Genomic DNA, 17,508 nt, shown 5'->3' on the forward strand with positions numbered 1-17,508 from the left:
TTCTCTTTATGGAATTGAAGAATATATTAATGAATTTAAATCCTGTATTACCAGAGCATGTACATTTTAACAGTCTTTCTATGAGTGCCTTTGTGTGTACTTGGGCAGACTTGGTCGTTAAGTCAATTGCTCCCAAGTCCCTGGGGCCCAGAATCTCAGGCGCTGAGGCTGACTACAAAACGTCTTAAGAAATGTCTTATTAAGATCACTTTTAATTTTCAAAACTTTAGATTGTAATACGATTATTTATTGAAAAGTCATAAAGAAACGGGGGGTGGGGAAGCCATTTAGATATAAATTCTTCTCCAATAGTACCCCCATTTTGTCCATCTCCTGAAATAAGAATGGGTTTTATATGTGAATTTAAGAGGAAAGCAACTGATTCTCTGAGCTTTGATTTAAAATATATGCTAGCACTCAAATGTGTAAAGGTTGTATTTTTCTTTGGGTATAATGCCAGAAAATACATATGGGACCATTTGAAATGCATAAATATTTATTAAATGTTATTGTGTAGATTTTTAAACACCTGGGTATTAGAGTAGCTCTTTCTCAGCACCTTCTTCTGAGATCTGTTCTAACGTTTTAACTTTCATGTTACTGTGCAATTTGCACACTTCGTTTCTGGGGTTAAGAATTCAAGAGCATTAAATGTCATGCTAGAAATTCTAGCATCATTTTGCAAAGATCCTCCTTTATTTGCAGAGGCAGTTATTCCAAAACGGTCAAAGACAAATGCTTCCACAGATTCAGAAGTTTATTATTTTTAATTTAGGTATTGAAATAAAATGTTATAAAATAGTATTTGCAGACTAGAGCTGAAATCCAAAAATTTACCATCACCTGAATTAACTAACTGAAGGCCCATAAGTGATCACCTTTTCAGCACTTGTTGACTACTAAAACTACTCCAAAGAATTGTCAGGGGACTTCTTTAACTTCCAGCTCCAAATACAGTTTTTAAAACCAGTTTGAATGCACTGTATTTTAAAATAATTTAAATTTGTGTTTATGCTTTTTTTGCTTGTCCTATGATGTCAAAAAGAAATGTTGAATTTCTAATGAATTTCTTCTGCTAATGGAATCCTTATTGCATAAAATAAGGTTTGACATAAAATATATTGGTCAGAAAAGATCATTTTGCTAGTTTTCATACACAAATTTCAAAGTCTCATTATGACTTTGTTAAGTTCATTTCCTCTTAGTCAGCTTTTTAACTCAGTCATCTCTACTGTCATGATAGATTTTTTTTCTTATATTATCAAAAATTCTACAGAAGTACTGACCAGAAGAGCAAGCTTTCAAAGGTAGATTTAAATTGTGTCTGTCGCAGAGAGGAATTGTCTTACAAATAAGTTAGAGACTGAGAGTAAATTGTTATTTTATGTACCTATACAAAAAGAGCTTTTCTCCGGGTGTTTTATTTTTAAGGATTTCATTAACATATTTCTCAAAATGTTTAAGATATTCAAGTGGGTTTAATTTTCAAAATGCAGGATTACAACTTTTGATAGAAAAACAATTTAAAGTGAGACACAACAACTTTTATTTTGCTTCATTTATTAGCATCTAATTAAATAAAAACCAGCAACAAATTATAATCTAAATCACAAAATTATCCAGTGTATTTCAAGTGCATTTTTCAAATATATAATTCAGATATTCAAGCGTTATTATATAAGCTGAATTCAGATTTCTTTGAATATATTTAAATAACATTTCAAGTATATTTATGGAATGTTAGAAATAGAACAAGCAATATTTGAAACAAAATGTAAACTTTTTAAAGTTCAGACACTTTCAAAGACAGATAAAAGTACCAGGAGGAAATCTACCTTTAAGTGATATATTTGTTAGTGGAAAATGTCTGGAAGTATCCAGAATGGCAATTTAAGTTCTGTTCACCAAATCACAAAACACCAACATCCACACTTTCAAAGACAATGTGAGATCACAATATCTGTTACAAATCAAAATATACATTACACTTTCCTTCAGATGTCATATCCAAATCATGTTTACTCACAGACAGATGCACCTAAATCACCCGGATTGCTATAATCCTTTGATAGTTAGGCAGAGTGTTCACCGTGATCTTGCATTACAGCTGGGCTGTTTACCGAGTGTTATGGTGTACTTTTCAAGGGAGATAGGAAATCGTGTGGAAAGAAGTCTTCTAGTACTCGTGGCTTTGGGTTTTTCTCCATCCGCTTCCCCTACTTTTTCTCCCCTTGGAGGGTGGGTGAGATGATGTCTAAATATTGTATTATTATTCCTTTTTAAAGGAAGAGATTGTTTTCACTGCGGAGTGGAATATTAGAAGTTGAACAGGAAATTTTACACTTAATGAGGACTTTGAGAAGAGTAATAATTTCGGCTCTTGATTAAATCATCCTCTAAAGTTTTTCCAAACTTTTCGGGTTGGTCAGGATCTCTCTTGCCAGTCGCCACGTTTGTTTGGCAGCGTTTTCCAGAGCTGAGTGAGGTTTGCCTTGAAACAGATCTAAGTTTGGTAGAAAGTAGTGGGGACACCGCCGGCACTGCAGGCAGGAGATTAGTTGCAGCAAAATCCCGTTCAGCCGATCACCCAGGCAGGACTCGTCCCAGTCCGACTCCCGGGGATGCTTTTCACACTCGTAGGAAACCAGAGTCTTCATGTGGTAATTGTTCAAGGGCTGGCCCGGCAGTTCAAGGTGACGATCCCTTAAGGTTTTGAGGATGGAGAGGCACTTCTTTCTGCAGCCTCCCATCTGCAGTCTGTTCTCTGCCTCTGCGAACTGCAGCACCCAGGCGTCGCTCTCCGCCGAGCTCTGCTTCCCGGCCAGGGAGTGGCACTCCTTGGACAAGAGATTGAAACCTTCCGCCTTGACCTCCGCCACCCGGTTGGGTCCCGGCCAGGGTATGTGGGGAAGTGGCCAGTGGGCAGCACTCCTCGGCCAGATCCCGGTGCATTTAAAGGCCGGCGTGATCTGCACCACGTACCTATCTCGGATTCTCAGTTTCACTTCGCTGGTGTCTGCCACCATCTTTACCACATCCCTGTAGCTACATTTGTCTACTGCTTGAGCCACCAGCGTCTGAAACCTGGACCGGATTTTGCGCGCCGAGAGGTAGCCGGAGGCGGTAATGAATTCCACCCAGAGGGACATGCTCCTCTTGCGCCCGTCGCTCAACTTCAGCACCGCGCAGCCGGGCAGCGAGCCATCGTCCACGAAGTTGAACACCCCCATTTGGTTGAGATAAAGCACCACTTCAAATTCGGTGGGGGAGATGACCTCGAGGCCCTCGTAGCGATTGTCCATCTCATTGAGAGAGCTGATGAAACGGGGCTCCTGCACTTCCACTTCCTTCAGTACGTCGGAAACTACTTTGCAGACTTCCCGGATAGTTTTGGCAATGGCAGCTTTCCTGGCTTGGCATTTTTCGTTGTAGTATTTATTCAGATGGTAGACCAGCTTGGCCTGGGCCGCGATCATGTTGGGGCAGAGATCCGGATTGTACACCGGAGTCTCGCAGTAAGCTGTGGGATCCAATGCGGCTGCTAGAGCTGGAGCCAACTTCGGTGGAGAAACGGGCCGCAGCGCTCAGAAATGGATCAAAAATGCCTTTCGGAAGTGCTGCCTCGTTGGTTCCCCTGCTGCTGCTCCTGCTGCTTTTCCCTTCCTTTAATCTTTGAGCCCAGCCGGTCTTAAAGTGAAAGATTGTTCTCCCCCCCTCCTTGTCTCTTTTCCTCTTTTAAAGAATCCTTGTGGGAGAGAGACGCATGGAGAGATCACCTTCTCAGGAATAAAAAACAAAAGTTGCGCTGAGACCCAGCAAAGCTCTTCCAGTAGTCAGAATAAGCACCCTTTTCCGTGTTTATTTACGCTTTCCCGTAATCATTGTGTGTGCAGCACTGTTAATCAAATGGAGGAAAAGTGTGCTGAGTGTGTGTTCGGGGTGAGTGTGTGTGTGTATGTGTCAGAAGAAGCCGCTGTTGGTTTGTCTAAGAGCCCAGAATCACTCGTGTGGAAATTATAAAGGCAGGGCCAGGCAGGCGGGCGGCCAATCGCCATTGGGCTCGTCACGACAGCCTCCTTCAGCTCCAACCCGGCTAATTAATCCCCCCTCATGGATATAGGCACACAAACTAAAGGTAGGAGGCTGCTGCCGGCAGAAAACCACCCAGGCCACCTAGACAGTTTGGAAATCAAGAGGAATCTCTCAGCTTTGGTATTACTTGAAGCATATTGACGTTTTTGAAGAGACTTGGCAAAGCGACTCTCTTCTGTGCTGAAAACCCTGCTTGTCTTTTGCTGCTGAAATGCAAATACAGGTGTATTAACGAGCATCCATCAACTAGTGATCTAGACGGGGTTTTCTAAAACAAAGTCACTAACTTGCATTTAGAGTGAGATAATTAACGCCCGTTAATCCTTGGGGTCTTCTTAAATGCAGGTTGAAAGTTTAATTCTTTCATGCAGACTACTGGCATATGGAAGTTGGCTTTAAATGGAGGAATACCTGTGTAATTTTCTCATTCCTGATGTTCCTATATGTTAAAAAGAGTTTTTGAAACGTTATGGAGGTAGCGTGCTCTTTTTTTAACTCACATTTTTTCCTCCTTTGCATTTGTTGAAAGGAATCTGAAAATTATTGCTAATGTGTTAGATGTTTTCGAATCCCGTTTAGGATGTTTAAAAGATATTTGGTACATCCCTCTGCCACACCAGCTGCAGGCTTCTTTGCACTTTGGTAGACTTGCCCAGCATTACAAGCAGGACACAAAGCTGTATATGCACTTATAGAAATATTTGAAAAATAGTCTCTGCGATGGACAGAGTATTTTAATGTTATTTCTTAATGACCCCATTTTAATGTTATTTCACATGACCATAGTACATAAAATTCATGTGAGATCATAGAGATCAAGCCCCCTTGCAGATAACTATCCTGAAAAAATGGAAGGTTTGGGGTTTCTGGCTTGTTTACAGATGTGTAACTAAGGTTGTATCTCCTATGTTAAGCGCCCTTAAGTGGTAACCTGGCAGTAAACTTCTAATTTTAAACTATTTTATGTTATTTAAGGAAAAATGGTTAACATTTTCAAAGAAAATTAACTTGCCGTCATCTAGGGTTTTTTTTTTTTTTTTTTTTTTTAATTTAAACATCATTTGAAAACAAAAATGAAGGAAATCATTTCGTTTCTAAATTTCAGAACCTGGAAACAGGAAGAGGAAATGGGTTTATTTAGAACTTTTTATTTTCCTGGTGGTTCAGTTGTGTCCTCAAAGTACAGGAAACTAAAGAAATACCACTTAGGGGTTATGTTGTGGTTTTTAAACCTAGTTGGGTTTTTTTAATTGCCTACCTTTAACTTAGATGCCACCTCTTTCAAGTTAAGAATATTTCCAGTCAAATCCTATAGCTCCTGGTAACAGGTTTGTAGGCACTCTCTTTCAGAGCTTCTTTTAACAAGATCTTGTTCAGGGCTCCCACTTTTTAAGTTTTTGATTTTTGTTTGTGTGTTTTGTTTTGCACAGGTACAGCATCACAAAGCCACCTATTATTTATTTTCTCCTTATCCAACTGTGATAGATTCTAATTTAGCTAAAAAATCGTATATTACATTGTGGTGCACCCATCTACTCTATTTCCCAAGGACCTTCCATCCCCTTAGGAGAGGGGTCTGGGAACACCCAAAAAGCCCCTCCCCACTTTGCTGTCGTCGCGGGTGAATGCACTGCTACCTTTTGGCAGTTGGAAGGGAGACGCATCAGAGTCGGAGAACCTGCTGCCACCACGGCGAGGATGTGCGGTGGTCTCTGGGGAAACCCTGCCTCTGCCCTCACCCGGCGCGGGTGGCCCTGTGCCTTCCGCTGGCCGTCTCCCTCTCGCTGCTCCGCATTCCCGTGCCCTCTTGCTTTTCTGTCTGGGCTTAAGATCGCTACGCTTTATTTCTGCCTGAGCGTTATTTGAAAACCTTGCTTGGGGTCCCGGCTTACTCTCCACGTCTGCTCCAGGCCACGCTTTGCCCATGCACCCCTCTGCCTTGACCGCCTACGTCCGGCCCAGGTGTGGTCGCAGCCAAGCCCCCTCCGGGTCCCCTGCGCCTAGCACCTTCTTCCTTGGGTTCAGACCAGAGATGCTTGCCCCGAGACCTCGCCCCTTGCCTTTTTGGGCCACCTGCAGAACACCCTTGGTTGTCAAGGACGTGAGACAGCCGGGGACCGGGAGGCCCCGGGGCCGTTCGGGGGACCTTGGTGCTGCAGCCCGAGTGGGTCTAACGGAAGGACGCCGGCCTGCGAGGGACGCCGGCCGGGCCTGGCTGGAGCCAGGCGCGCAGGTGGCGCATCTTCGGGGCTCACTGTGCAGCTTAATTGGGTTAAAGCGAAGCTAAACACCGAAGCACTTTGTGCAAACTAATTGCTGCAACCAGGGCCTTTTCACTGACGATTTGCACTTTGAGAAACAAAAATTGATTATGAGAAAAGGTGTACTAGGAACCTCATTTGATCTAGAGTGTTCCAGGAAAGTGAAGCCATTTAGTTTCAAGGACGCCAGGACTGTTTTCCAGGCTGCTTCTTTAAGCACCCTACACACTGAGCTGAAGGTAATTTACATAACATAGGATTCACCGGTCCGCGGTTATCACTGTGGGTGAACTGGGCGCCCTAGATGAATAATACTCTAGTGCAAGTACTGCTTGTTGCTGCAACACAGTGATTTTCTATTACACTGAACACGTGAAATGAATTGCCTCTGTAGCTGAATCCTTTCAGTGATCTTGGACGCCCCTCATTGCGGAAGGGAAAATTAAACTATTCTGAAGAGTGTGTTTGCCATCCCCGAAGTTTTTTTATGGAAATGACCTATGGAGAGGAATTACAAATAACAGTACATTTTTGTTTTTCAGCCGATTTTAATCTAGGCTTGGGAGATAGATTTATTTTATGGGAGTAACATATTGAACTATTTTTCAGTAGTTTTTAAAAAAATATCATTTGATCTATTAAACTAGTTAGGTCAAATGATTATGCAATACATAGAGATGGTTCAATATACATTTATTAATGTCAAAACTTTTTTTAAAACTCCAGTTATACCAGTCTTAAAATATTTTTTTGTAAATATAATCTTAGTACTACTAGAATAAAATTGTGTGTGTCTCATGCTTTAGGAGGGAAATACTTAATTGTTTTCAGTGGTATGCATGCAGACATCTTTGACGTGGCTAATAATAGAATGATAATTGAGGAAAACTGGCCTAATTGAAGAAAAAAAATCCCAAGAATCTCATGATTTAATGATACTTTGAAGTGCCTACATCGAATGGTATTTGGAATTTTAATGTCTGACTTTTACATTTCATTTACTTAGTTTATGAGGCAGGCTTGATTCAAAATGTACCAGTTAGAAAAAGAAAAATATAAAAAAAGCAATAAGGACACAGCACACTATTATCATAAATGTTAGTAGTATTAGTGAATATAAAATAATTAAATATTGTGATCCTTAACACTTGGAAGCATTCAAAATAGCAACGGCAAAACAACTTTTCCTCAAGTACTATTTCCTAAACAACTTATCCCCACTTTGGTAGACCTACTTACTTATATGGGATATACAAAGGAATTCACAAATAGTGTCCTTACTAAGTTTTAAAAAAATCTCTATTATGTTGAGAAATACAAGAATGCAAGATTTCTTTGTTTTTTTTAAAAAAAAAAAAAAACCCTAATTTAAATTTGAATTGCACGTTCATAAATCTCAGCAATGATAACCTTTCATCCTGAAACAGGTACCTGTTAAAGGATATGCACACACATGTTAAGTGCTCACACAGATATTGTTTGGTGTTTTTCATTATCTGCTGACTGCTAGTCTATTCACAAGTATTCATGAATTTAAAGTTTTATTTTTTTAATATGTGCTTATTACACAAGGGAGATACAAAGAATATGAAGTTGAGCTTATTATATTATTTATCCCTACTGCTGGAGTGGCTTTGAAGGCTCATTGTAGTCATCTGATTTCTTTCCCCCTTCTCTTTTTTTAAATGCACCCAGGCTATTTCAAGTGTTTCATTCTGCCAGACACAATACATTTCTTTTTTTACACTAGAGAAATTAAAGACAGATATTTGTGCAGGGTTTTCTTTATGTGTCACATTAAATAAAGTAAAATAGAGAGAGTTTTTCTGGTAATCTAATTTGATGGCATCTATACCTTTCTTCCTGTTGTGACTCCTGGTCTAAGAACACTTGAGACAAAAAAATAGTTTGAAAGCTTTTCAAGGTTTCAGCGATTTCTTAAAGTAATTATTTCATGCCTTAATATCAGGTTTATTTCAAAGTCAAGCAGAGGATTTGGGTCACTGTTTGCCTAGTTTAGACCCTATTTTATTTCTTCAACTAGAGCATTTTGAGAATTGTTAATTTTTAAAAATTGCTTATTCTTCACTTGACTGATGGCCTTTGCCTCAGTTCTCTTCATCACTCTAATTCACAATCATATAGTCACATTTGTAGTGACAAGTACTGTTTTCTCTACAATGTTACTTAATAAACTTGATTTTGGTATTAATAGGTTTTTGAAAAGAAAAGTAGCTTTGAGATTAAAAATGGAAGTTGGGAATACACTTATAAGAATTGACCACCAGTGCTTGATTTGTAGTAATACTGGATAACTCTAGGCAAAATCCTTTCTTTTGGTAGAAAAAGAAATTTAAAGTCTGGATTATTTTCATAATTGTCTCTGTTTCCTCAGTTCATTTGCATGTGTACACAGAGGTGCAGGATGTTTTTAGTTATATCTGTAAACTGAAAAAAAAAAAAATGGAAGTTATCAACCTGAAGAATTTTTTATTGCTTGGCATAAATTGTGATCTCTAACCTTTTCTAAACATTTAAGGACAATGAAGTTAGTCATTCATTTATTGAGTATTATGTAGGAAATATGGATTCCAATAGTCTAGTTTCTCACAGACCCTTCAGAAAGTTACTATTCTCTTTCTAATTAATAAAACTAAAATTCTTTTTGTTAGATTTCAGCTTATATTTTTCTTTTGTTAGTATAGAAATATTCAGACACAATAAATGTGTTCACATGATTCTTTTTTATATGAATATATGAAAATTAGTTTTCCTAACCCATAACGTAGACACAGATGTATGTGTGAATTTACATACGTTTCATTTCATACAGCTTCATTTTTTGGTGAAATTTATTTTTTTAAGTTAGGTTTGTTGGTGTGTAATTTGCATACAGTGTGAATTTACATATATTTGTGTATATGGCTACATTTTTAGTGCTTCTTAATATGCTATAGTTTTATTGCACTTAGAGAAAACAAGGGAATCAGATTCGATTAGTGTCTGTTAATCTCTACATCTGTAGTAGGTCATCCAGGACTGCATTGCTCTCATTACTGTTTCATACTGTATGTGATTAAGCCACTGAAAATATTCAACATGACCTTGAGACTAGAATATGGTACATAAGTAATCAACTTCCAGTGATTACATGTCTAAAATAACCTTTCCTATTTTTAATTTATAGTTTTGGAGCTTATATTTTAATGAGCAAAGTAATTCTTCTAAACTAAGATTTATTTTTCTAATGATCAGTAACTGGAGTAATAACTTAAAAGGATAATTATATCAAATAGAAAATGATTACCTTTTATCATGTATATTATATACAGTAAAATAAATGGTTATAGAAAAAGAAGGAAATCAGTTTATAAATAGAAATTTTCTTTATATCTTTACATATAAGTATAGTGATAACTATCTGAGAATATAATACCTATGTAATATTTCCAGTTAGATGTTATTTCCACTATTGTAATAATATACGTGTTAGTACACCAATATGTACTATTTCTTAAAGCACACTTTTTCATATAATGATTTGTCAAAAATATCAAGTCAAAAGTAATACTAATGAGTAGTTAATGCTTTTATATTTACATATCCTTATCCATTTTATTATCTAAATATCCCGATCAAATTAGAAGTATGAACAGCATAGTTTGTAAGATGTAGTGTTTCTGATTTAAAAAAAAAAAAAAAAAAAGGTGCGAACCTAGTGAAATAAAATATATAGCTTCATGTTTCTGTGAAATTTATTTTTTAAAGTTAAGTTGTTAATGTGTAATTTTCATACAATAGTATTCTATAATTTTTCCGTATGATTGTGCCATTCTGTGAATTCTGACAAACGTATACTATCATAGAAACTCCACCACACATGTAGAACATTTCTATTACCACAAAAATATTTCTTCGTGCCCTTATTTCACTATTTTTATTTGTAAATTTTATGATTAACGTATAAATGTCTGGGTTTTATATCAAAAGATCTTTAGACTATAACACCATTATTTATTTCCCCTAGAATTTACTATTGTATCATGCTTCCAATTAAAGACAAGTTTTAATCAAAAAACACTGAAACAAAGTATAAAATAATATTTCAGATATATAAGCAATATGTTTATAATTTTTATTAGGTAAAGTTGTTCAGTTTTAATGTATGTGACTAACACTTGGTAGAACATCTATTTTTCAAAGAAACATAATATTTAGTATGCTAACATGAATATATGTGTTAGATTTATGAATCTGGTTTACAGTTTGCACATCAAGATATGTAAGAAAGAACAGAGGTTTCTCGTTTAAGTTAGCAACATTTGAAGCATATTTGTAATGTTTGTAGCTTATCGCACTAGAGAAAGAAATGTCAAGATTTCTCAATATTTTCACTTTGCATTTTCAGCAAATTAACCTGCCCTATGAATGGTAGAAATTGAGGCTAAAGAGTTTATTAGATCTAATATTAATTAATATATGCACATTCTTGGAACATATGTATATATATATACAGAATCCTAATTTGTATAAGTATACATTATCATGTAAATTTAGATGGTTATAAATACTCTAAATCGAGAATTATAGAAGTGAAGACATTTTCATTGATAATGATGCTCTTTCAAATATTTTGCCTTTTTACAACTTGAAATAGTACAACTAGTCTTTTATTTCTTCCCCCAAGATATACAAATTATTTAAATGCTTTCTGCTTTATATTTTCATTTGGCAGTTACAATAGAAATTTTAATGTTATGCATGCTTACAGGCCTATTAAAAAAGAAGTTATTGCTTTCTTAATAATCTTGAACCATCTTTAAGAAATACACTCTTCTTATGGTTTGCAAAACAGCCCGTGCATGCAGACAGTGTACACATACACACACACACACACACACACACACACACACACACACACACAACACCAGTGTTTAAGATAATAAAGGATTAATTTGGCCTCTATACATTTTCTGTATTAATATGTTAAAAGGAAACAACTACTAAGTATTGAATTCTTGTTACCACCAGGAAGTAATATCCACATCTGCAAGATTGTCTCATAATAACCTTTAACATTTTTCGATAATACCTGAAAAGATTGTACCTAAGTGGATTTTTTAAATAACACTGGAAATACCAACAGCATGTATTCAGTCATATATACTATTGTCAACTTGAATGTCATAGCTTTTAATTATGAAATTGAGAGGTTTAAATATTGCTAGCCATTTTGTCCATAGAAAAAAATTTCTTAAATGTTTACCTATATTAGTATGTATGTGTATATATATGTGTGTATATATATACACATATATATATGTAAAAGGACCTTCACTAATTTAAAATTATTTTTTACTTTTTTGCAACAGACCAAGCTTAAATTTTTTGCAACCTTAACCTGCATTTGATAAATAAAATGTGTAACTCATCAGGGGGGAAAATGTGGGATGTTTTGTTTTTTGTTTTTCACTAGCAAATTCAGTTCTTCATTTGTTTTGCTCTCCACGCTGCATTAGCACAGTTTTCCCCTGTGTGCATCTGCCAGTGTACAATTTAGCCACGGGCATCTGTAGACCTTGTGGTGATCAGTATGGCAGGCAAAAGCCATATGTGTTTAAATAAAAAAAAAAATCTCTTTATTTCATTTGCTGTTTTAACTGGATGGATAACTTTTGTGCCTCAAGACAGAAGAAGAAAAAATACAGAAATAATTAATTGCCTCTATTCTTGAGGCAGTTTCATTTCCCCCTCCAATATGGAATGCTTGTCAGCTCTCCTGATAAATGACTGCATGTATTTGCATAGATTTTACATTAACACAAAAATTAGTTTTATTTGTGGAAAACTAGTTTACATAATAATATAAAACCCAGTGTTATTGATTATGTTTCCAAGCAATGATGACTTTAGAGGGATGGTAGTATTCCAAATTTTCAAAGGTCTGATCAACCTATTTAATTTAAACTTTGTTTTGACAAATAGTTTTGCATTAAGATCTAAAAGACATATTTATAAATTTTAAAGTTTTAAAACTTCTTTTCTAGGTACACTTACCACAACCATTTCAGACTCATAGTAGCACCCATTTGGTAAGAAGATCCTGATTTTAAACTTTTGCCAAGAAATATTTTTAAATACATGTAACCAGTTATGTACACTTCGGCCAATTGGAGGACTGCATCTATGTGAATGACTTTAATTTTCATATTCATATTGTGAAAGAAAGATGAGTGCCATATTGGGTGTGTGCCGTTTAGCTAATTCTTGGGAAGTTATGCATTGTTTACAACCAAGTTTAAAATACATCTGAGAACTATTCTCTCCATCATTAATGTATTTCCTTCAGTATAGTTAATTAACCACCTTCCCCCAGCCCTGAAAAAAAACACTCTGCTGGAGCTGTTAGGGTGCTGAAAACAATTCTACCTCTCTAAGTGGCAGGCAGTAGATGTTTATTCGTGCTATAATCTGGCATCTTGTTGTCTAGAGGCATCCTGCTAATTATGTGCTATCATTGTATCATCCATGTTACGGAAAATGTAAATATGTTCACTACTGTTGGTTACATCACAAAGCTTTTCATAAAATATACTTGATGCTCAAGAAACCTACTATATTCTTAATGGCAACCTAAACCAAGAGTGTCTCTGCCACTTCTTGATTCTGGGACACCCTGGGTGCCAGCTGTCACAGCTCAGCTAATGATGACAAATGCCCCTCTCTATGCAGATTGCAGAGCTTGCAGGCTGCTGTGAAAGGCAACCAGATTACCTTTCTTCGGATAGTAACTTAACCTTTTAAACTCATGTCAGAATGAAGTGATCAGCTGTGATAGTTTCAATATCTGTATCTTTAAAAACAGAAATTAGAATAATATCAAATAACACTTCTAAAGCTTTCCAGTATTTGTATGATTTACAGTGTTTTACCCTTGAATGCTGTAATATTCTTAAATAAGAAACACTGGGTAAGACATACTTCGTAACCACTCTAGAGTATGCATTTGAACTCTGCATATAAATTAGGTCATGGATAATTGAGAAAATTCTTCAGATTGTTTAGTCCAAAAAATAGACTATTGAAATTTTGAGGGAAAATAAATTTTTCTCTTCTCCACCTGAATGAATGATAAAGCCTCAATTATCTCACTATTTGTACAAGCCTAGCCTGTCCCAAGCCAATAGTTATATTATGTCATTAAAACTTAGTGGGTTATTCCAAAATGATTTAGAGAATAATTGTTGCTAATGATTGTTTTCTCTGGGTATTTTTGAATATTATCTTTTAAGTTATTAATTTGTTCTATAGAAATTTATGCACTTTGGGAGGCCAAGGCGGGAAGATCACAAGGTCAACAAATTGAGACCATCCTGGCCAACATGGTGAAACCCAATCTCTACTAAAAATGCAAAAAAGTAGCTGGGTGTGGTGATACATGCCTGTAGTCCCAGTTACTTGGGAGGCTGAGGCAGGAGAATTGCTTGAACCTGGAAGGCAGAGGTTTCAGTGAGCTGAGATCAAGCCACTGCACTCCAGCCTGGCGACAGAGCGCAACTCTGTCTCAAAACAGCAAAGAAAGGAATGTATTATATTATGGTACCTATACTTATATGGATTTTTCAAAACAATGATGACTACCATTAACTATAATGTAATTCAGGGGGATAAATTACCTATTAAATGAGGTAATGCTTTACAATTGCAACATTCTTTTCAATTTACAAAGAATTTATATCCATTAATTCATTTGATACTTAAAATAATTCCAAACTGGGAGAGATGCGTGATAAGGAACAGGGACCAATTTTTAATGAGTATTTAATCTTATTTAATCTTCACAACAAATATTAGTTCTTATTCACAAATAAAGAGCCTGAGGTTTACAAAGGATGTGTCTTTCCAGGATCACACAAGTAATTGCAGAGCCAGGCCTGTCTGACTGTAGCTGCCATCGGAATACAGTATATAGACTACATATGTCCTTATCCAGACATAATTCGTGGCTACTGCTACTAGGATATAAATGTTATTCTGAAAAGAAACCTACAGGCTTGCATTTGCATACATAGTATAATTGATGAGTTTTAAAGATAAGGTTCTTTATAAGACAGATTTAAATACATAAATACTGAGATACTTTTTATGTTATGAATTTTAATTTTATGAGATATTGATCTATCACATTGGGAGAAACTATTTAGGAAAGATATGTACTATTTACTGAACATCAAATTGGACTAATTCACCTAGATAACCGTTTCATTATAAAACTTAAGATTAATGAGATATGCCTTTATAAATACGATGAAGAGATGCAATTATTTCAATAATTACTTGAGTAAAATATTTATGTACTTTTATAAAGGTTTATCCATATCATAATTTTACTGTGTAATAACAACCAGCTATACAACCCACCATATTGTTTTTCAGCTCAAGATACATTGAAAACTCCCTTTTATCATGAATTTAAGTGCAATCATTTCCAAGAAAGCTATGTGAATGCCAGTTGTTTTTATTCTGTAGTAAATTGTTCTTTGGTATCGATACTAAAATGTGAGGAAAATTTTTCAATTATACATTGAATGATTATATTATTATATGAAGACTGTATTTATTCTAGAATACTAATAGGATTCTATATAAGTGCTAATAAAATTTTATTAGAATTATAAATTTATTAGAATTTATTTAGCATACTAATAGAATTCTATATAAGTACTATATAGTTACTAATCAGTTACTATATGTAATTTTATATAGTTACTAATCAGTACTAATGCTCAAGTTGTATTTCCCTCTACATAAAAATTAAAACTTAGAGTGAAAATTTTACTAACATGTGTTGTGCAGTTAGTATCAGGGAAGGAAGTAGTTCTGCCTCATAAGTCTGACATTTTATACTAGGGTAAGGAAGAACTCTGGAGGAGAATACAACGGAACCCTCTTTATAACTGAATCTTTTCTACACCATTACCAGCCAGGGAGTAATAACCATAGCCAGAGGTGGTTATCTGACCTCTACTTTTACCTCCATTGATGAGAAACTTACTACCTACTCAGATAGTTAACTGCACTTACAACAATTCTAATTGTTAGAAAGCTCTTCCTAATATTGAAACAAAATCCTTCCCCTTGAAACTTTCACCTTTGGCCCTTACTTTCCCTCCTGAATAGTCTTATCCCTTTAACAGATAAATGCTTTTTAAATTCAGCATTTGAGATACCAAGTTGAACATACTCCAGCCTTTCAGCCATTACACCTTTGGCATATTTTAAGTCACCTCACTATTCAGGACCCATTCTGGTACATGATTTTCTTCAAGTATGGTGCCTAGAATTTATTACCCCTAGAATGGATTGGTGCATGTAGAGAAGCCTTTATTAATAGTGAAGCATGGGTCACATTAGCTTTTTAGGCATATCCATAGCCATGCAGATAAATGCTGTAAGTCAACAAATATCTTATTTGTTTAAACATATTATTACCGAAGTCCTAAGTACATGACTTTTGTATTCATCCAACTCATTATGTCTTGCTATTTTTAGGTATTTTTTTCCATGGCTTGACTTATAATAACTTATACATCACACTATTTTAAGAATCAATAAGCATAACAGTTCTTTCTAGAAATATGTTCATAAGGTACACGTAGAATATTCAGAGCAAAACAGAATTTAACTGTAATGAATTTAATGTTTTTGCTCTGCTTAAGTACGGAAGGAAGCGAATCCACTTAACAAGACCTCAGGATACATTCAACTTACTAAATACTCCACAGCCTTTGTATAGTTTTTTTTACCAAATATTTAAAATACTAATATTAGTTTTTCATAGCTTTATCGAAATGTGTAACTAAGAAGCATCATTTGAGATAAAGTATATATGTTATGTATTTTGGCATTTATCAATTTTGCTTTGTCAATAATTTTTTTATCTACAAATGGAATCTACAGGTTCCCCATGTGCTTCATCAATGAACAGCAAAACTAATAAACATTAAATGCAAATAGATGTGCTTCTAGGACTTGTAGACTATTAGAGGAACCACCTGCATATTGATCTACATATTTTAACCTTTTGACAAGAGTTTCTAAATAATTTGTCATGAGCTGAGGTAAATGCTTTTAAAAAGTGATATTTTTAATAACTTTAAGTCAGTTTGAAAATTTGTAAAGTAAGCTAAAGTAGTCTCAGGATCCATTCTGCTCAGTTGTTTTTTCAAGTGCAGTGCCTAGAACTGAATATTCATTATCACAGAGTGAACTGGGGAGTGTAGAGCAAAGAAACCTCCCTTAAGTAATGAATACATTGTTGGAAAAAACGTACTCTGAAAATTCTCAAAATACATTTGAGAATTACTAGTCAAATACAAAATACATTTTATTATATGTTAAGTAAGTAATTAGTAAAACATAAAATACATTTATTTATGTTTGTATGGGTGGTAAAAAAAAAAAAACTTGTATTAACTTTTGTGTTAATACAAGTTTGAAAGCCTCGAATTTCTTTAAGTGTAGGCACATGTTTTTATTTGCAAGTTGTTGTTTTTTTTTTTTTAATGAGATTGTTTCATTACTACTTTATTTATTACTGCTGTGACATCTAGGCAATAAAAGACAAAGACAGCCTGCCTGAAATTTGGCTTTCTTGCAGTTTGTGTCTTGAATGGGGAATAAAGAAGTCCAGTGCGTTTACAAAAGAAACATTCTCAAGTGAAGAGCTGCCCCATCTGTTTCATCTGGTGGCTTATGCAGTAAGAGGTGTTATCACATGAATCTAAATGCACAAGCAGTTGTTTTATGAACTCTTTCTGGGCTTTGAGGAGTTTATAAGTTGTCTACTCTGTTGTGTGTCAGTCCCAGCTGACCCAAGTGCATTCTGCTGAGCATATTTGGGGGATAATTAGAACTAATGAAGCCTGGAATACAGCTAATTCTCTAAGTGATTTATTCTTATGCTCTTGTCTGATCCCTAAGAATTCGCCAAATCATAATCTATGCCTCTTATTTTTTCCTACCATTGTGTAGATGCAGCTACTCTGTGCTTATTTGATGGACATCAAAGTAAATTAGGTATTTGAAAAGCTGAGAAATACGTCTCAAAGTCAAAGTTTACGTTACTTATTAGTCCTCAGGCTTGAGAAGGATG

At 35.4% G+C, this 17,508-nt stretch overlaps 2 protein-coding genes across 17 annotated transcripts in view; one reads left to right on the forward strand and one right to left on the reverse strand.

The window, feature by feature from the left end:
* The window catches only part of NBEA (neurobeachin), a 713,110-nt gene that overhangs the window by 514,643 nt on the left and 180,959 nt on the right, over positions 1-17,508 (forward strand). Inside the window, exon 1 of one of the 16 annotated variants that reach the window (XM_032294870.1) lies at positions 4,052-4,135. The exons of the other annotated variants lie outside the window; for them this stretch is intronic. The gene's annotated coding sequence lies outside the window, so the exon portion shown is untranslated. Of the gene's footprint in view, positions 1-4,051; positions 4,136-17,508 lie in introns of those variants that run through there. 16 annotated transcript variants of the gene reach the window in all.
* MAB21L1 (mab-21 like 1) lies at positions 1,120-4,002 on the reverse strand. Its single transcript, XM_032294872.1, has one exon. The coding sequence runs from the start codon at positions 3,474-3,476 to the stop codon at positions 2,397-2,399; it is 1,080 nt and encodes a 359-aa protein (XP_032150763.1). The 5' UTR covers positions 3,477-4,002; the 3' UTR covers positions 1,120-2,396.

This window comes from Sapajus apella, unplaced genomic scaffold (assembly GCF_009761245.1).
Source record: "Sapajus apella isolate SASKATOON/1434 unplaced genomic scaffold, GSC_monkey_1.0 scaffold32, whole genome shotgun sequence".
NCBI lineage: Eukaryota > Metazoa > Chordata > Mammalia > Primates > Cebidae > Sapajus > Sapajus apella.

Excerpts from the sequence above, each read along its gene's own strand:
- MAB21L1 (XM_032294872.1), bottom strand. The coding sequence starts at position 3,476 with ATGATCGCGGCCCAGGCCAAGCTGGTCTACCATCTGAATAAATACTAC.